The 18,217-nt window shown below is 35.8% G+C and overlaps 2 protein-coding genes across 6 annotated transcripts; both read right to left on the reverse strand.

Moving 5' to 3' along the window:
- Nucleotides 1-2,286: 2,286 nt before the first annotated feature.
- Nucleotides 2,287-7,128, reverse strand: LOC109539165 (arylalkylamine N-acetyltransferase 1). Its single transcript, XM_019906774.2, has 4 exons — nt 7,009-7,128; nt 4,788-5,015; nt 3,778-4,047; nt 2,287-3,646 (listed from the first exon to the last, which is right to left on the reverse strand). The coding sequence occupies exons 2-4, from the start codon at nt 4,986-4,988 to the stop codon at nt 3,473-3,475; spliced, it is 645 nt and encodes a 214-aa protein (XP_019762333.1). The 5' UTR covers nt 4,989-5,015; nt 7,009-7,128; the 3' UTR covers nt 2,287-3,472.
- A 1,409-nt stretch (nt 7,129-8,537) lies between these two features.
- LOC109539161 (nuclear factor related to kappa-B-binding protein) lies at nt 8,538-17,317 on the reverse strand. Of its 5 annotated transcripts, XM_048665578.1 has the most exons (17): nt 16,026-17,317; nt 14,964-15,122; nt 14,399-14,897; nt 14,095-14,340; nt 13,735-13,852; nt 13,362-13,675; nt 12,972-13,305; nt 12,674-12,910; nt 12,336-12,623; nt 11,786-12,034; nt 11,383-11,575; nt 10,986-11,117; nt 10,699-10,906; nt 10,238-10,550; nt 9,909-10,134; nt 9,650-9,853; nt 8,538-9,224 (listed from the first exon to the last, which is right to left on the reverse strand). In XM_048665578.1, the coding sequence occupies exons 1-17, from the start codon at nt 16,918-16,920 to the stop codon at nt 9,103-9,105; spliced, it is 4,737 nt and encodes a 1,578-aa protein (XP_048521535.1). In that variant the 5' UTR covers nt 16,921-17,317; the 3' UTR covers nt 8,538-9,102. The 5 variants fall into 5 exon arrangements, with proteins under 5 accessions (XP_048521535.1, XP_048521539.1, XP_048521527.1 ...); XM_048665582.1 differs by having other exon boundaries at nt 11,894-12,034; nt 14,399-15,122; XM_048665570.1 differs by having other exon boundaries at nt 14,399-15,122.
- Nucleotides 17,318-18,217: the final 900 nt, after the last annotated feature.

Consider the following 18,217-nt stretch of genomic DNA (forward strand, 5'->3'; position numbering starts at 1 on the left):
CCTCAACAATATAGAATTTATCTACAACTAATGATTAAATTGTTTACAAAAGTGAGTTTTTCATTGGACTTTGATGAGAACGAAGATTTTAACTCAGCAAGTTTCTTCCGATGACAAAATGTGGTTAGAGCCAACATAGAGCAGAACATGGCTCAAGAAATCGGCGACTGGCAATTTGATTAAAGAGCGGTTTAATTAAATAAAAGTCCCCGAGGTATCTCGGTTCGTTTCGCGCGGGCAAATATTAAGTAATTAGACCGAACCGCACTTGCTTAGACCAATATTTGGGAGACTCTTGTTTGTCCAGGATCGTCTAACTCAATTAGTCCCTATTTCTTTGATTTTCCTTTAAAATTCAATTCGTGGCAACTGGTAATTGCCTTCACTCCTTTAGCTAGCCGCTAGATAAATGAATGTCAACGTTTAATCTTGTGGAGGATGGGGCGAGAACGGAACCGGAGCTTTTATATTTTTAAGAAATCCAATAGGAAGCTTAATTTGCGAATTTAGGGTTAGATAGACAAATAAATTAGTGAACTGATCTACTATCAATTAACTTATGGTTAATGTCCCAATATTACATTAGTTAAATAGTACTCGTGTACTATACTAGTACTAGTGGAAAGTGATAGTTTTTCACAATGCACCAATAATGCATTCAACATGAATAAGGAAAAATGGCTGAACACGACTTTGTCAGATAATGTTAATTGCCTGAATTTCTTTGGACATTAACAATATATTGTGTTAAACTCGTTTCTGGACGAATAAATATGACACGCAAGAATATAAAATATGTAAAAGTTAACAATATCGGACTAAAAGCTCAACATCCACATGGCAACCAGGGCCAAAGTATTGGAAAACTTACCGAAAGCTGCATCGTGCCACCTGGAAAAAATGAAGCAAATGTGTTCAATATAGCAGAAAATATGTCGAAAGCCAATTTATTTGAAAATATCAAGGCAAAAAAAAATTCATAGATTAGAGTTCATTCTTACCAGGTTTCTGCAAGCTGGGGCCCAATTCCAGAGGTTATAAACATTTCACACCACACTTGATCACACAATGAAAATGCGTCCCAAATTGGAAACTTTAGTTCTGCCTGTCTACACGCCTAAAGGGCGACAATATTATTAATTATATATTATTACAATTAATTGCTGGTTTTTGAATCAGTGCTTTAAATCGATGTTCCTGACAATTTGAGACTATTGAGCTTGATAATATAGATATACTCTTTTGAATATAGATATAATTTATGAATGCTTCTTTCCTCGCATAAATGAGCTACGCAATACGTAACTTTTTTCCTCAATCTCTCGGAAATTAGAACAGCATTATTTATTTTATAACAGTTTTTATTAGTAAAAGCCAAACTATCGCCCAACTAGCCAAACTAAGCCAAATGTTGGCTCTAAACACGCAAAACCCAGAACATTTTAATGCATTGCGCCAGAATTTCGTTGGCTAAGCTATAAAAAATTCTGGCTTTTTTTGGAGGGTGAAAACACATAAAACCATCCTAATTACAATGCACCGAAATATGCCCATCATAGTGGGAGCAAACCGCGCTCATTATATTAATAGTCCAATCACATCCAGATGTTCCAGTCGGTGTGGTTTTCAAACTAAGTTTTGCCATCGGGTACTCGGATCTAATACCAGAAAATTGGATTAATTAGTCCCTGTACGCTTTCGGCCATTCGTTAAATATTTGGAGGCGATTTAATTATAACAAGAACCTTAAGGATGCACTTGCGGATATGGAATTGACTATAGAATCTCTCCAGGCTCTACAGCGAATACGACAACTCAACTACTAAATGTTCTTCAAACCGGAGAGATTTGATCGATCTATGTGAAGGGCTTCAATGGGTCTCAATGAGTGAAAGTCTTGCATTTTTTTCTTGTTGTAAAAAATCGCTTACTTTTACTTCTAGATTTTGAAAGACATTTTGCCTTTTACCGTTTCAAAGCAAAGCTTAACAGTCCTTCATCTATTAAGCATACTAACACTAAATAAGTAAATGGTTCAAAAAGCATTAGAAGTTTTTCGGATACTTAAAAAAACGTATTGAGCACAAAACCGTATCCATTGCTCACAAATTAATCACAGAAAGAAGGAAAAATTGATAGTTTTTTTTAGCAAATTCGCATTGCAGAGGTCTACTGCTTTTTACCAAATTTATATTGTCTCCAAAAAATTGTCTAAAAAGAAATGAAAGTCAGTACCGTTTGACAAACCAAATAATACACGATGCAAAAATTGGATTTAAAACTCCATTTATTTCTAAAAATATTTATTATACGTCTGTCTTATAAAAAATGTACACCCTTATAATTGTCCACTATTCACGTACTCTATTAACTGGAAATCACATGGAATGTAATTTATGGAAATACTGAAAACACACAGTGATTATTGGCTACATTTAATACCGTCGAATAAACTAACAAAAAAAGTTGAAGATTAAAAATTTCCAAAAACTACAGCCAAAGCATAGCAGTTGAGGAAAATAATTTTTGGAAAATAGCTTTTATATAACAATCAGATCTCAACTAAGTTGCAAAAACCGGCATCAGTAAATCTGTAATTTTCTAGACATGGCGAATGATCTTCATATAAGAAGCAGATGAAATGATTTCTTTCATATAAAATTATGATTAAATAATAGTAACGTTATTTAGAGAAACGGTCTCTAATAAAATCGGGTAAATAACGATGCAAATCAAATAATGAAAAAACGAACGAAAGTTGTAGGTTTGTCATTCCAACTGATTTAAATAATCCCAAATCGACTATAAAATAACTAGGGAAACAAATAAGGAAAAAAAAGCCTTACACTGTCGTTTTTTTGTTAACTTACTTTATAAAATATTTTGCCGCTTTTAGTGCTTAGAAAAATCAAATAGTTTTTTTGCAATACGTTGAAAGCAGGTGTTACTAAGCACTTTTTTCTCATAAAACATAATTGATTCAGCATAAAACTATGCAATCAGTGCTATAGGATGTCAGTAAAATAGCTAAACAAAGCCCGAAAAAAGTATTTAAAATAAATCCATGAATCCGCTAATGTCAAGTTCTGTATAGCCAGTTTAAAGAATCCCTTCGTAATGTTAACACCTAAAATTGATTACATACATATATAAATGTTTAATTCTGCATGGCAGTGGCAGCATCAACATTTTTATCAAACGTATAAATTGTACATAATTATCAAAAACTCCATATAATCGATGGGTTGATCTAATTATACTCAACAAACAGGAATCGGTTGTTTTGCCATGATCATTTAAGAGGCTTTCGATGAATTACTTTGAAGTAAACGGAAATGTTGAGTTTCAATCCGAGTATTTTATAGCGTTGTTTACTGAATATCTATGAACTTCTTCAATGATCTTATCAAAGTAAAATTCAACCAGTCAACTGTTTTAACTAAAAAATAACTAAAACTTTAGGAAAACCAATTCACTCTATGAGTTTAGCCATCACTTTATAGTGCAGATGAGGTGGTCGAGTGTCGTAAATTTTTTTACCCTGTTCGTCTTTGTAGTCGTGGTAGTTTACGGATTTTTCCACCCAAAAGCCTTGGCTTTCTGCCACTTTCTGCGTAAAAAGGCTTGTTGCATCCGTTTTCATCACCTAAGAAAACATTTCCACTTTATAACAATAATAATGACAAATTGATTTGAGAATTACGCTTGTAAAACATTTGATTGTAGGATTGCAGATGTTTTGTATGAACGATGATTTATTTATAACAAAACTACTACCTTAAATGCATTTTTTCTGGCCATAGCTTCACTTTGAGCAAATAGCTCTTTTGCTATGCCCTTGCCTCGATAACTAGAATCGACGGACAATATCCGCACTTCAAATATCTTATCCACATTGTATTTGGAAAATAAATCCAATTCGAGGTTCACGTCGTTGAGCAGGCCGAAAATTCGTCGATATTCGAGGTTTTCGATGGTTTTCATTTCTTCAATGGATTGTTCAGTTTCGCCTCGTTTTGATGTACCGTTCAAAGCCACACCAGCAATCTAAAAGCAACGAAATTTCTACTTCTACTAAATTTACTGGAGTAACAAATAATAAAATCTTTCTCTTGACGGTTTTTGCGTTAGGACCCATCTGTTATGCAAACATTTGATGTAAAGACTAGAAGAGTTAAGCAAATGATAAATCGGATATTTGGGCTTTTTGAACCAGCTTTATAACGACTGATTATGCGGTATTAAACTACTGTGCTTCGACGCCAATATTTTAAATTTAATTTATTTAATACATTTTTCAGAAGTCCGAGCCTTCTAATATCCCAGGCATTTAAACTCCATTTCTAGATAAATGTTATTACAGTTCACCGATGCGGAACAATATTTTATTAAATAACGCCTATTGACTGCCTTAAAATGTGAACGTCAATAGAAGAAGGAATTCAAAATAATTTACAAAAATGAAAATTACTGCCCTATATTCGCACCGCTTGGAATTTAATAACGCACGTTTAGACTGGGAAAATGTCATTAAACGCTTTCCGGAAATACCTTTCGAGGCCAGAAATAGTCCGAATTCAATAAGAGGATATTGCCGATCAGTCCTTCGACATTTCCGAATCCAATCTTTATGGGCCAATTTATTAAGCTCAAATAATAGGCGATTAAGCACTATCTCTACGTTAATTGTTCTTCGCCCTTTCTGCATTCATATTCCGTGAAACCAATGACGAGCATTAATTTAAAAAATGTGAAAATCGACTGGAAATCTAGCAATTTTCACCTACCTTGTTCTTTTCTTTGTCCACTGCCATAATGGACATTCCATCTTGCATAGTTTTCAAGTCATGGTGTTCCAGTAAGGGACAAGGAATTCCATGCAAGCATAGCCCGACAGAAGCATTCAAAGGCTCATCTGGAAAGTTAACTCGAAGATGTTCGATTACGGCATTAAAACGACTTGGAGGTATGATGCTGTAATCCAACATGTTTGCAGCCAGTTGTTCTGGTAAGTTCTAGAAAAGTATTACATTTTTTGAGCTGTGTAAAAAATAAACAAAATAAGATTATTTTAAAGAATAACACCGAGTTTGGCAAACGGTCAATAAGTTTTTCAGTGTTAACAACTTGAATATTGAATATTAATAAAGTTCTTCTTCTTAAGAATCTATAGAAAACACTTGAGATTCAAAAGTAGTTTAAAACTGAATAAAATTAGCAACCGCCATTTTTAGAATGTACTTTGTCTTTTATACTTACTTGAGAAAATGGGTGAACATTTTTTATTTTTAAATTTACTCGAAAAAATTTTGAATGCCTTCGTTATCTTGCTCTCTAACTAATGAAAGAAATCTCGAGAGACAAGAGATTGAGGTAATCTTCATTAAAATTACTAATTTTCTCAAGCGCCACATTCAATAATAAAGAGCGGAAAATTTAGATGTGAAGAAGCATGCATTTCCTCAATAAACATGTTCATAATAAGCCTTTTAGCATAAAATAGCTAAATAAAACATTAAAAAACACTATGAGATAAAATATATCTATGGTTTTCTAATATTAAGTAAGAAGGGTTCGCCTAGTTTTACTAAAAAAAGTATTACAGAAAAGAAAAATTGTAAAGGTATTTTACAAATGTTGTGACGAATATAAAAGTATAACGGCCAAATAATTTCCCAGAAATATAAATTTAACGGATGCAATTATTAACGCAGATAACGAATAAAAGAAAGTAGGTAGTGGAATAAATGTTTACGCGATGCTGGACGGAAAAGAAGGCAAACGTGAAATACGATAGATACAGTTTTGATAAAACAAGGTTTAAATCTAATGAAAAAAATTGGAAACCTATTAGTAACCCAAACTCAAAAGAGCGTAAAACAATAATATAAGGGACAATAGGAAAGAGCAGAAGTACAGAACAGAGATATAATATTAAGAAAAACAGCTGAAGGGAATTTCTTGAACTGGGAATGCTTGAAATGCCCAAGAATCAGATCATCAGCAAACGATCCTCAATACACTAGTAAAGAAAACTAATTAAATTTACAACTTAAAAGGTCGCACTTAAAAATTCTCAATCAAGATGATTGATAATTATTTATTAACGACGTTTGCCTAATATTTATTTTTTTTAACATAGAAAAGTGTAACATGAATGAATGTGTAACATGATGAATTTGATGTAACAAATTAAAGAAATCTTTAAGCACAAGATGCAAAATACTGTCCACAATAATAAAAGGCAAAAAACCAAAAATCAAGTAAAACATATTTAATTTGTTTCAGTCCACGTAAAACAAAAAACTCTTCTGAATCTGAAATTTTCCTTAGAAAACAGATTTTATCCGAGAAAATCTATATTTTTGTATCCAGATGAGTTTTTTGATCCAATTCCAATCTATAAGCAGATTAGAAAAATTCGATATCTTTCGAATAAATAAAAAACGTACGACAATCACAACATAAATTGTTACTTTTGATTAAGTAAAAAAAAGGTTTTCGGGGTTTTTGGCACAAAAAAACTATTCCTGATGACTTCTTTAGAGGTGACTTGCTCAGCGCAGCAATCACATTTGAAGATGTAGCCCACTCGTGCTGGCGAAATGTCAGGAAAAACTTTTGAAGCAGTTTCAAGCATTGCCCGCGTAAGCCTAATTCTTTTGAGCCTCTCAAATTGTTTGAAAACATATCACACACTTGCCATTTATCCGCAAGCTTTTATATACGAAAAACACACGAACTAGTAAAAAAGTCCTTTTATTAAATTAATAATTTAACCAGAGCTTATAATTCCAATTTTTAAGCGATCAGGTTTTTATGTATCCAAAGACCGCAAATCCAAGTCGAGATAAAAATAAGCAAAGCAACGAATTAAACAACTGAATCAAAAAAACCTTAACTGTAATTGAAGCAATTACCAGCAATATACTGCAGTGTTAACCGGTTATTAGAGTGTTAAATGTAATAGAGAGCAATTGAAACCAGCACGAACGATACAAAACTCACCTTCTGGAAGTGGCAATTTCTTTAAACGATACGAAACGCACTGACTGCTATCTGGAAAAGATCTATCTGGATCATCGCTGCCGCGATGCTGCCCTGTTGCTTCTATAGCAACGGCCCAATCTGCGCCGCGTCGTTCCTGCTGGACCCTCATTCCGGAAAATTTACTCTAATTGATTCTCCTCTTAATTATTTGTCGCTTACAACAGGTTTTGCCAACAAACTCAATTAGTTTTTTTCGGAATATGTATGTTTTAAGTAGTTGGAATGGTGTTATTCATATATTTATTTCTCAAGCATTTTTACAGCAGCATTTGACATTGCATTAATTGTTACTTATAGGTGGTTTTAGAGCCTCACTATCCTAATTTGCAAACAGTGTTGCCCGACGCGTTTTACTAATTAAGAATTGTATTTTTGCTTGTGTTTGCCCGAGAGCGCTTTTTAAGCCGCACAGGACAAAATCTCAACTATACATTTGCAAAAAACCGCTTAATATCAGCTCAATAATAAGCACCTCCATAATATATTAATGTTCTGCCATCATTTCTAGCATGAATAGCGCAGAACAGAAGTAAATTGTAATAACACAAATTTTAACTAGATTAGAGCAACTGTTTTGAACAAACAATTAATTGGAAATTTACCGCGCCTGTAACTGATAAAATTATATTTTGCTTGTCAAACGTAACTTTTCAGGTAGAAAATAGCTCTAAGTTTAAGAAGCAAAATTTATTTGTTTTCTATCTCGATAAACCCTCCAAATAAAATACGATAAACACATTTTAGTTGTATGTATGATTTTAAATTGTCACACAATATAGATTGTGTGGATTATAGTCAATAATTAGACAGTTTTTAAAGTAGGCAAAAAAACATGAAAACCAAAACGTACTTTAAAAATCTGTCCATATGGAATTTATGTTCTAATTCCCTGATAACCGAGGATCTTCGATTCGAATGGGATTCTTAATGTACACGTTACCTTTAATGATAAATGTCCGTATCACTACACCGATGAATTTTTTAACGAAAACGCACAAACACCTGAAAATGGCAAACAAAACATCTAAAACTAGGCAAAGCGCAGTGTGAGTATCGTTAGTTTCTAAGGAAATATTGGAAAATGAACAACCGCAACAAGCGCGAATTTATTGGAACCTCCCAACATCGACGCAAATGAAAGAAGTAATAAAAGAGGTTTTTTTCGCGGCTTTAACCGACAAATAATTTTTCTTATTTCAAAAATTATTTGGAATTTCGTTTAGAATTTTCGGACGCTAAAAAGTCTTCATTGAAAGAAGTAATGTTTCACTTATCAAAACTCCTCATTGCGGAATGGAATAAAACACAAGTTTGCATTAAAATATTCTGTATTTCAACATAGTGTCAATATAAATAAATTATACCGGCTGTTCAATTTTTCGAAAATAGTTTGCCCTTCAAGTTCAAAGTTGTTGTCTAGCAACAAAACAGTGAAAAGTTCTGCAGCATAAGAATTATTGCTCAAGTTTCAATGGCATACAATCGAAGAAACAGGAAGTCCTATTTTAATTGCATTCATATAAGCAAACAAATGAATTAATCCACATCAGTAAGTTCGATTAAGTAAAAATACAATTCACCCCTTTACAGCGAGCTCACGTGCCCTATCATTATTCTTTATAATACACTATCATACAAAGCACACAACTCCACGACGAGTTAAAGACCACGTTGATTTTTTTCAGCACAAACTTGTTGAAAAACGCAATATTTGCCAAATTAACAAACATAATACAGCAAGTGTGAACTATACAGACAATGTGCGAATTAAAATTAACTAAATCATAACAATGTGCATTAAAATGCTTCCTAAAATATCACCGTTTTATGCTAAAAAGTTAGCTTCTTTAAGCTGTATTTGGAAAATACCCAAAAATATTCAATTTTCCAAAAAACACCCGTTTAATAAAATTAAGATTTTATAATATTTCCCTCGCGATACTTTAGGAATGATTCCACTGCCAAACTGTTAATGTACACTAAAACTCTAAAACTAAAATCAAATTGCAAAGATTGCCATTACTAAGATTAGTCTACCTAAAATTACAAGCCTCATTCACTCTCTGAGCTGTGAATAGTTACAGATTCTTGAAGTTGAACAGGCGTCGACTGCTGTGTTGCCTGTTTAACAACGCTCGGATTCATAACTTTGGCGACAATTTGCCGACTCTGACCTGAAAAAACCCAAGTTCTAAACGCCTTGAAATGTAATAATAATCCAATTAGGCTTTTAGTTAGCCGCCACCGTCACTTTGGACTACTCAGCTACAAATTGATATTTTCCCATTTCCAGTTTTAATGAAAATTGCCGTCGCGGAAATTAAAACAACGTTAATGGTCGTAAAAGTTCACCCATTGCTGCGAGGGATTAAACCAGAAGTTGTTCGCAGAAAAGATTAATTTCAGCTCCAGTTGCAAAACACTGAGATAATTGGCTTTAAACTTTCAGAATGTCGATAGTTAAGTACCAAAGTTTGTCATTAAAGCTCATTAATTGGGTGGAGAGCAACCGCGGAAAAAACGAGCTTTTGTTGATTTTTAAACTACCTTTTCACGCAAAAATCCTTAATCAACAAAATAGCACTGATCCAAGTCATACCTTTTTGATTTTGAGCAATAGGAATCACTTTGACCCCTTGCAAGGACTTGATATTGATGGCAGCACCCTGAAAGCCTGCAGGCAGCAGAATCTGCTGTGCTAAAATCTGGCCGCCTTGGCCTTGGCTCGCAAGTACCACCCTTTGGCTGCCACTCGCACTATTTGTCTGCAATCTGATTGGCTGATTCCCCAGTACAATGTGTCCTGTTACATAAAGCAAAAAATAGTGTGCTCCGACAAAAAGTACCTTTCTATTCACCTGCTTGAGAAGTTGTCGCGCTCACTGAACCACTTTTACCTTGGCTGGAAAAAAGCACCTGTTGCGGTACCTGATTTTTAATGGCCGTTGAACTGAAAACGATGTTCCCGGATTGTCCCAACATATTAGTCGAGCCTTGCGATTGGGAGATGGCGTGGCCAGCTTTTTTCGTAACAGCGCTTTGCAACACCAACGAGGAACTGGTTGGAGTCGAGCCTGGATGGGCCTGCCAAAGAGCATGTAATCCAATGTTAATAATTTCATCAACAAAATGAGCACACATTAATACTTTTGCCTACATTATACCTAGATAAATGCAACAGACTAACCTGAACAATCACATTTTGGCCGTGCAAGCTTTGAATTCCAGATTTGCTGGCCAGAAGAACCGGTTTTCCATCCAGGGTGGTTAGGTTCAAGTTGGCGGTGTTGAGCATTCGAAGGCTGCTCCCGAAATTAGCAGTTCTCGCCCCTACTTTGGACGGCACTTTAATTGCCTGGCCGCCAACCATCATTTTTGGCTGAACAATTTTCTGGCCATCCGAAGTAATAATTTTCGCATTGACTAAATGCTGGGTGAGGTTCTGAGTTTTGCCGCCCGGCTGGATTCGGGAAGATGCCACATTTCTACAATAAAGGTAACTTACCATGCCGAGTTATTCAAGTGAAAATAGACAAAGTAAAATATAGCAATTGGTTTAATCTGCGCGCTTACTTTTGCATTAAGCAATTGAACAATTTGGAGAAATTCGCGGAAGTTGCGAAAATTATTATTATAGAACTCAAGTACCTGGTAGATTGCGGCTTGGATTGAGTGACTGTAGTGGTAACGGTAGTTGTTTGAGGAGCGACTACGAGTTTAGGCTGCGTCGTCAATGCGACTAAATTATTTTGAGACCCAACGGTAAAATGGGCTATTGTGTTTGGCTTGGCAGCACTTGTTAAATGGATCACATTCTGTTGCCCGGCTTTAGAGCCTTGAACTCGAAGAGTGGTACCTTAAACACATAAAAAAATTAAAAACTGTTTAATTTGCTAATGAAATAATAATCAATATTATCTATACTTTGTACCAACCATGCGGAAGTGCTCCATGCGCTTTCTGATGGGCCAACAGGCTTTCTACAGATATTACTTGACCAGCGGCGTTTGTAAGAACTTTAGCAACCATCGGAACTTGACCGCTTTGAATGGTTTTCGTCATATTGTCTGTAAACAAAATTGTCTAATTATTCTGTTAACCGGAAAAAACATCGCGCCCGATATAATCCTTTTATTATACCGTATTTTGAAAGTTGCGAATTTTCCCGTGGGTTTAGCGCTTTTACGGTTTAAACAACTAAACCGAAACATTTCGCATATGTATTCCGATTACTAAATGGTAATAGAGCAACTCAAATACATATAAAAATTGCCTTAACTATAACGAACTATTTGAATTAAAATTATGTTGGCTCTATTTGTAGTCAATTACCTGAACCAGAAGCGCTATTTTTAACAACCCCAGTAGATTTCTGCAACTGAACAACACAACCCTTCTGTTTTAATAGGACCTGCTGTTGAGGCGTCAGCATGTTTGCATTTGGCAAGTATTTCTGCTTGATGGTTTGCAAAATCTGCTGAGTCTGAGCCGTAGTCAAATTAGCTGAAGTCTTCAACTGAACAGTCTGAAATGCATTGAAAAGTTTTAGGGCTTTAACGAGGCAACCGTGAACTAAATTGAGACTATCTGGATTGAGTATTTCTGCAACACAAAGTGAATCCTTCGGAATATTCAAAACAAGCTTGTATAACTTGTTTTTAATTATTGGGTTTTCTTTATTTGAGAATCACTTAGGTTTGTAGCTTAATTTTAAAATAAGCATTGTTCACTGTACCTCAGTTTGAGTTTGAATTTTGCCTGAAACGTGAATACCGTCTTGAGATTCAATATTACTCTGAGAATTCATTGTGACAGTGGGATTATTTGTACGTAGTAAAGTTACGTTTTTGATGTTTTGCAATTGTTGAGTGGTCAAGCCTTGAACGATTTGCTGTTGAATATTAACAGGAATCTTTGCCTTTTCCATGTGTTTAACCGAATCGCCTTCTGGAAGTTCTATAGTGCCTTTCGTTGTAACCGTTTTCTGAAAATAACAATCGAATACATACCAATTTCTCTGATAGTGATAAGTCGATGTATTTCCTGCAGGTGATTATAATACAAACTTTGGACACCCCGTACAAATTTACCTGCATTGTAAATTCCAGCAAGCAATACATCGAATACTATAAACTACGCAATGGGAGAACAAGACAAAAACAAGTCAAACCCAACTAAAATAGGCAAAATTCGAAACAAAATTTTCTTATTTAAATTTCAGGGAAAATTGTAGAAAATTCTATATAAAAGTAGTAAGTTTCGACCAAAAAAACTGTAAACGTTACCTGCTTTGCTTGTATGGCTAAACTCTGCAAGAACTGCTGAGTTACCTGGGCCTTAGTCGGTCGCTCCTGGATCTGCTTCAAAATTTGCGGATTCGAAGTGGGTATGATGACACTCTTGCCTTGCGATGGGGACATAATTTTCACCATGGAACCTTTCGCTGCACCCTTAATCACCCCCATGGGACTTGCTACTCGTATATGCATCAGTTCAGGGGTTTCTTCTTCCAACGACTCTCTTTTGGTTACTAGAGACTGAGCCTTGATCCGAGTGGGAGAAGGCTGTGATGTCTAAAATACAACAATGCAAAACATAGAAGCGTATGAGGAGTTTTTCCAACCTCTTGCTGCTTGGGGAGATTATTGCTCAGCAGCAAGCTAGTTCCTTTCTGGGAGGCAGCTATTAAATTAGGAGTTGTTGTAACAACCAGAAGCTTCTCATCTTTGCAGCCAGTTGTTTTAGCTTGAAAAACGCCAGGACGACGGATTGTAGTTGTTTTCTGCTGAGGCATTGAGACTGTGATGATCTCAGGCGGGACAGATGTGTTCTTATCAGCTGATTTCACTTCGGTTAAGTCCTATTAATTTAAAATAGATCAAACAAAACTGTTAGAACATTTGTCTTGAAAAGTGGTATACCTGTGACCTTTGCCCATCTACAACTTCTTCTTTCGCTTCTTCAACATGCACATTGTGCTCCTTTCTAGTGTCATTTGTAGACACTATTACATGCTGCGTCACCACATTGCTGTTAGCAGTATTAACATTATTGCCTACTATTACAGCCTTCGGATGTAGTATTTTGGTTGTTTTGGTAACCTTCTCTCCTTTGGGGGTTTTCGGTTTGGCTGGAGACTTTCGTGCGGTTTTCTTGCCCTTCTGAACGCCTTGATAGTGCTGATGGATGCGTTCAAAATCGTCCTCTGTTCTGTGCCGATGCAGGTACACCCATGTTTTCTTCTTTTGATCATATCTGTTGAAAAATGCGGTCAAGAAACAGTAGCTCGCCAGTTGTTCCCAGTAACTAACTTAACACACGGATCCCATTGAGTGTGCATTCTATCCAAGGCTCCAGACACCACAGACTGTAATATACTATCAGGCGCAGAACTGGAAATATATTGGGAAGACTTCAGAAGCTCGCAAATCTCTGAGCGCGTCCCTTCGCCGTTCGGCAGTCGAGCGGTTGCGTCTCTGACTAACGATAAAATGGTAACAAAGTTCGGCCTGTCCGCATTGAGCATTGTGTGGCCTCTGGCTTTGGAGTTCGCTGGAGCTGGATAATAAATGCCTTTCAGCGGACCCACAACGGACTCGTAGCCATTGCACCGAAACGTAAAAGCCTGCAAACAGTCCACGATTGATGCAACTATTTTTCCGAGATTTGATGCAATTTTTTTACCTTATGGGGATTGTCGTATCTTCTACGCTCCTGCTCTCGATAGTCTTTGATGTCCTCCAAAGTTGCCTTGCGGACAGTCCAAGTGGTAGGGCATCTTGGGGGAGGTGGCGTCCCATCTCTAAATCGTTACATGCTTACTGTCGGTTTTTATTTTTATACAATTTTTGGGTAAAGCGATTTTAAAGTTCTGCAATTTTATGGTCGGTACGCCAGTTCTTGTATGAATATTGTACAGAAAAGGAAATCGAGTCGCAGGAGTACGTAAAAACACACAAAGCTGCGAAATGCTCTCTGAAAGCTCTACATCGCCTACTCAAATTACGTTGTAAAAAGCTTACAATAATCCAACAGTTAACATACTTATCGGCAATATCAAGTTCCACTTCAAGAGGTTTCATCATTTTACTCTCCGTTCTGTGCTGTAGCCAAAAATTGCACAAATTGGATAGTAACGGATCCGAATCTCGACCTGCCCCTATCCACTGGTAAACATCCAAGTTCAGCTTATACTCCATATAGGGCACAAAATCATCAGGCTGTTCTGAAGCGTTCCCACATAAGAATGTTATTGCGGACGGCAAAATATTTATCCAATTGTCTACGTAACTAAAGAAAAACAAAACATATCCCTTTTATGCCTTTTAAAATTTCAAATCCCTCCTACCTGTACCAGTCATTTAAAGGACTTATAGGATTCTCTTGCCAGGCTTTCAACCGTTCCTGCAAGGTGTACATATTCATTCTGTGCTCAATTGTAGAGCAAATCACGTCCCTGATAAGAGAAAAGAAGTTCGCATGGGTATCTTGCATCAGTTCAGGCTTGATACTTAGCTCCATAATGTCGATTTCGGAATTATCTAGTTCTATAGGCGTATTCATTATATCTATAGTTTCGAGATCTTCCATTTTAATAGGAGTGATCTCGCCGTAATTTGATTGCAAAACCGTCGTAATCGGGCTGGCGGTTTCTCTCAAAATATGGGACTTTAAGCCTTGAATACTACTGGGAATAGTTTCGAAACATTCAATTGGATCCAATATTTCGGCCTTAATTTCATCCTTAATTTTTTTAGGTGACAAGGGCGCTTTTACTAGAGAATTGAACTTATTGTCGCCGAAAACGCTGCTAAAGCTTGCAGACGTGGTCGGTACAGTAACAGCGTCTATAATAGAGTCAGAGTCGGAATCAGAGTTTGAACTGTTATTCAGCAACGAGTGTCCAAGTTTACCAGTAAATACGTTACTATCGCACGACTTTCTAATGTCTAATTCTTTTTTTATTCGCTTCCTTGGAAGAACTGGCTTGATATCAGCTGAATTCGGCTTTATTTGCAAATTCTTGATAAAAGGCAATTGCGTTCGATTAATCACATCTATGATGGAAATACCTGAAAAAAATTACATTTGATATAGTAAATATCTAAATTAATCATCGACATGGCATCTGCATTTAAATGATTCTGTTGTATCAATGGCCTGTTTCGCAACTGCAAATACGTAACAGAAATACATGTGATGTGATACAATTCGATTATCTTATCTGATTTATTTACAACCGGCATGTCGGTGCATTAGTCTGGTTTTAAATTATATTTTGTAGGTAATTTAATATTATATTTAAATGATTCGAAATATGCTTATTTGAAATATTAATTGAGGTGGTTGAGTGTTTTTCCAAAAAGTTGTACTGCACTGTACATTTGCCGAACAGAAACCGCTTAAACCCGGTCACAGGATAGTAACATAGTAAAATAGATAGATGATGAAAAAACTATGTAAAGCGGTTGTTTTCACACTTAAAGAGACCTTCAATGAATTTAACTTTTGGTCAGATATAATTTCTATATGCGATATATGCTTTCGAAAGAAGGATCAATGTTATTTAAAATTTAGACAACGCATAACATCATTCAATCACACTTTGAATCAACGAAAACATAAAAAGCATTAAATACAAAAGTTACTCCGGTTTTTCTTCTTGACATAATGGTGGATGCAAATGCTTATATTTTTGTCATTTTTATGGCTCATGAATTAAAATAGTACCTCAATGAAAATACTGGCAACCGGTAATCCATATAAATTAATAGAGCGAAACCCCAGCGCAATAATGAACATAAATAGACAATCGTGATAAAACAGTAAAAATATTTTTTGCCCTCAGTTGACCTTACAGTCAGTTAATAATATTGCTTGCATAATAAACTTGCCAAATGTACTGGATTGAAACCTAGGCATAAAATGCAAAAATCTGGCTTTAAAATATTTAAATCTAGATACATTGCACTCACCATCTACATCCAACTCAGGATCACCACAATTTTCCGATTTCCTCTTCCTGTGTTGATGCAACACGTTCTTATAGCTTTCATCCGTAATGTAAAAAGGGTTTTGATATGTAGTGACGTATTTTTCCAAATCTATTGAAATCCCATTGGCCTTCCCAACCATCGTTGAATGATACAGTTTACCTTTACATGTATTCAAGCTATTTCGTATGCTATTTAAGTGTCGTTTTTGCTTTTTCGGCAGCTTTGTACAAGGCCCCTCTGGATAGTTTTCATCTGGTGAAAAGTCCGCATCGTCCATTTTCCCATTGATCGCTGCCAGAACTTGAAAATACTTCTTCTTTGTCCTGCAATACACATATTCCTGATCCAGGTCCAGTTTTCGTTTTTCTTGCTTAGGCTCATGGCCTGGAGGCAGGAATTTCATTTGGTTCATGAGTTTCCTCTGAGATTCAATTACATCACGTTTTAGCTGCTTCTTGTATTTTTGCTGCCTGAATTTCGCCTCCAATCGTTCTTTTTTGTGAATCATTTTTCTCATTCGAGCAATTTCAGGCCGAAAATAGCCAGCTTTTAAATGGTCGTAAAATTTCGTTAGCGGGTTACTGAATCTAAAGTTTTCAAAATCAAAAAGTCTTTGAAGAGTTTTGGTTTTCTCCAAGTCATCATTCTCGGGGAAATTTGGTAAGAAAGTTTGTAGGTGCTCTTTATCTTCATCTGAAAATGAATTCCATAAATCAACTGTAAAGAACTCATCGAAAATGTCCTTTCGCTCGCACAGGCCTTGAGGCACTTGAATTTTCGTGCCGCAGGCATAAGCTGTTTCCATTCCATCTTCATCGGAAGAATCGGTGTAATCCGATGAGCCAGTGCCTTCAGACTCAGAACTAGTTGTCATCTTCCTAGTACAATTCAACAATTCTACAGTTTACATCTGTGTTTACTCCCTTACGCAATTACGTCCATCAATTAAGCATTGAAGAGACCGTTTTCAGTATACTGGCAATAATCCAAGGTTCACACTCTTCTCTGGAACTAACAGCAAAGGATACATTATCCATTTATTTACAAACAAACAAAAGGGGGTGAAGAGGGGTATGGTTGCCGGCTTTTCCTATTTTCAAATCGATCAGCCTGATAAGATCAGCTAAAATTCCACAAGCACACACTTTCCACTAATTTATGTGGGACACGCCTGCATCGAAAATATCTAATGCCAAGCAGCAGCACTAGAGAAAAATACCCAAAACAACGCATTCGCATATCCATTTCAAGCCTTGCCGTCATTATGACTTTTGACGCTAATTCGACAGAATACACCCGCCTGCAGCATTGCCAAATCATTTGCGCTCAGCTTTTTTAGGTGTGGTGTTGGAATAATGTAGTATTTTATTCATAGTGGTTTTTTTGGTTCGATCAATTAGTTAGAGTATTAATAATAAATTATAAAATTAACTCTCTGTATTAGGGGATATATATTAAGAAAAATGTATGTTTACTTAAATCAGAACAATTTTCAGATCCTGAGCAGTTACTCCCATTAAAAAAAATTGTTTAACCCATAGAATATTCCTCTGAACTATGTGCTACTATTCAAAAAACGGCCTGTACAAATGGTCAAGTTTCATATTTGTGCCAAAGTTTGAAATTTTATAGGAATTTATTTATATGCAAATTACTAAAGTACGCAAAAATCACTTTTCATCATGATTGCCGTTTTATTGCCCTTATCAGGGATAAGAATACCTTTTTTCTGTTCTACTCAGAAAGCGTTTGAATATTTTTATTTGTGTCCTCAAATATTACATAGTTTTTTCCTCGTTTGTCAATTTAGAAAATTGTTCTGCTCCTAATTGATGGTCTGTTCTGCTGATCTCATATGGTACGGACCAAGGTGCTGCTACAATGTTTCTTATGCCCACTTGCACCAAACTTCTTCTAAGCAGGTCCTTACCTAAGAATATCTTAAAATGTAAGTCCGACTTAAATTTCAATGAGTTGCACCATCCGTTTTTCACGTGTTCTTAGCTAAGCTTCAGGCAATAACCGGCAACTTTCAGGCAACAAGCAATAATATTTTTCGTTCTGTTCTGCATGTCGGTGTTGTTTCTAACCGAAATTCGAGACCTTTTTAAAATTTTGTTTCACTCATGGCTGCAAAACAGAAAGGGTCTCCTAATTTTGGCGCTTCTGAA

Source organism: Dendroctonus ponderosae, unplaced genomic scaffold (genome assembly GCF_020466585.1).
Source record: "Dendroctonus ponderosae isolate FM_Combo_2020 unplaced genomic scaffold, Dpon_F_20191213v2 Dpon_F_20191213_1, whole genome shotgun sequence".
Lineage (NCBI taxonomy): Eukaryota > Metazoa > Arthropoda > Insecta > Coleoptera > Curculionidae > Dendroctonus > Dendroctonus ponderosae.

Bases quoted from the DNA above. Each gene is read 5' to 3' on its own strand.
- LOC109539161 (XM_048665570.1), bottom strand. From the start codon at position 16,920: ATGACAACTAGTTCTGAGTCTGAAGGCACTGGCTCATCGGATTACACC. The intron at 13,853-14,094 runs GTATGTTAACTG...GTAACGATTTAG, and splicing joins GAACTTGATATTGCCGATAA to AGATGGGACGCCACCTCCCC. The intron at 10,135-10,237 runs GTTAGTCTGTTG...GCTCTTTGGCAG, and splicing joins GCCAAAATGTGATTGTTCAG to GCCCATCCAGGCTCGACTCC.
- LOC109539165 (XM_019906774.2), bottom strand. From the start codon at position 4,988: ATGTTGGATTACAGCATCATACCTCCAAGTCGTTTTAATGCCGTAATC. The intron at 4,048-4,787 runs GTAGGTGAAAAT...CGTTGCTTTTAG, and splicing joins TGGACAAAGAAAAGAACAAG to ATTGCTGGTGTGGCTTTGAA. The intron at 3,647-3,777 runs GTAGTAGTTTTG...ATGTTTTCTTAG, and splicing joins CCAGAAAAAATGCATTTAAG to GTGATGAAAACGGATGCAAC.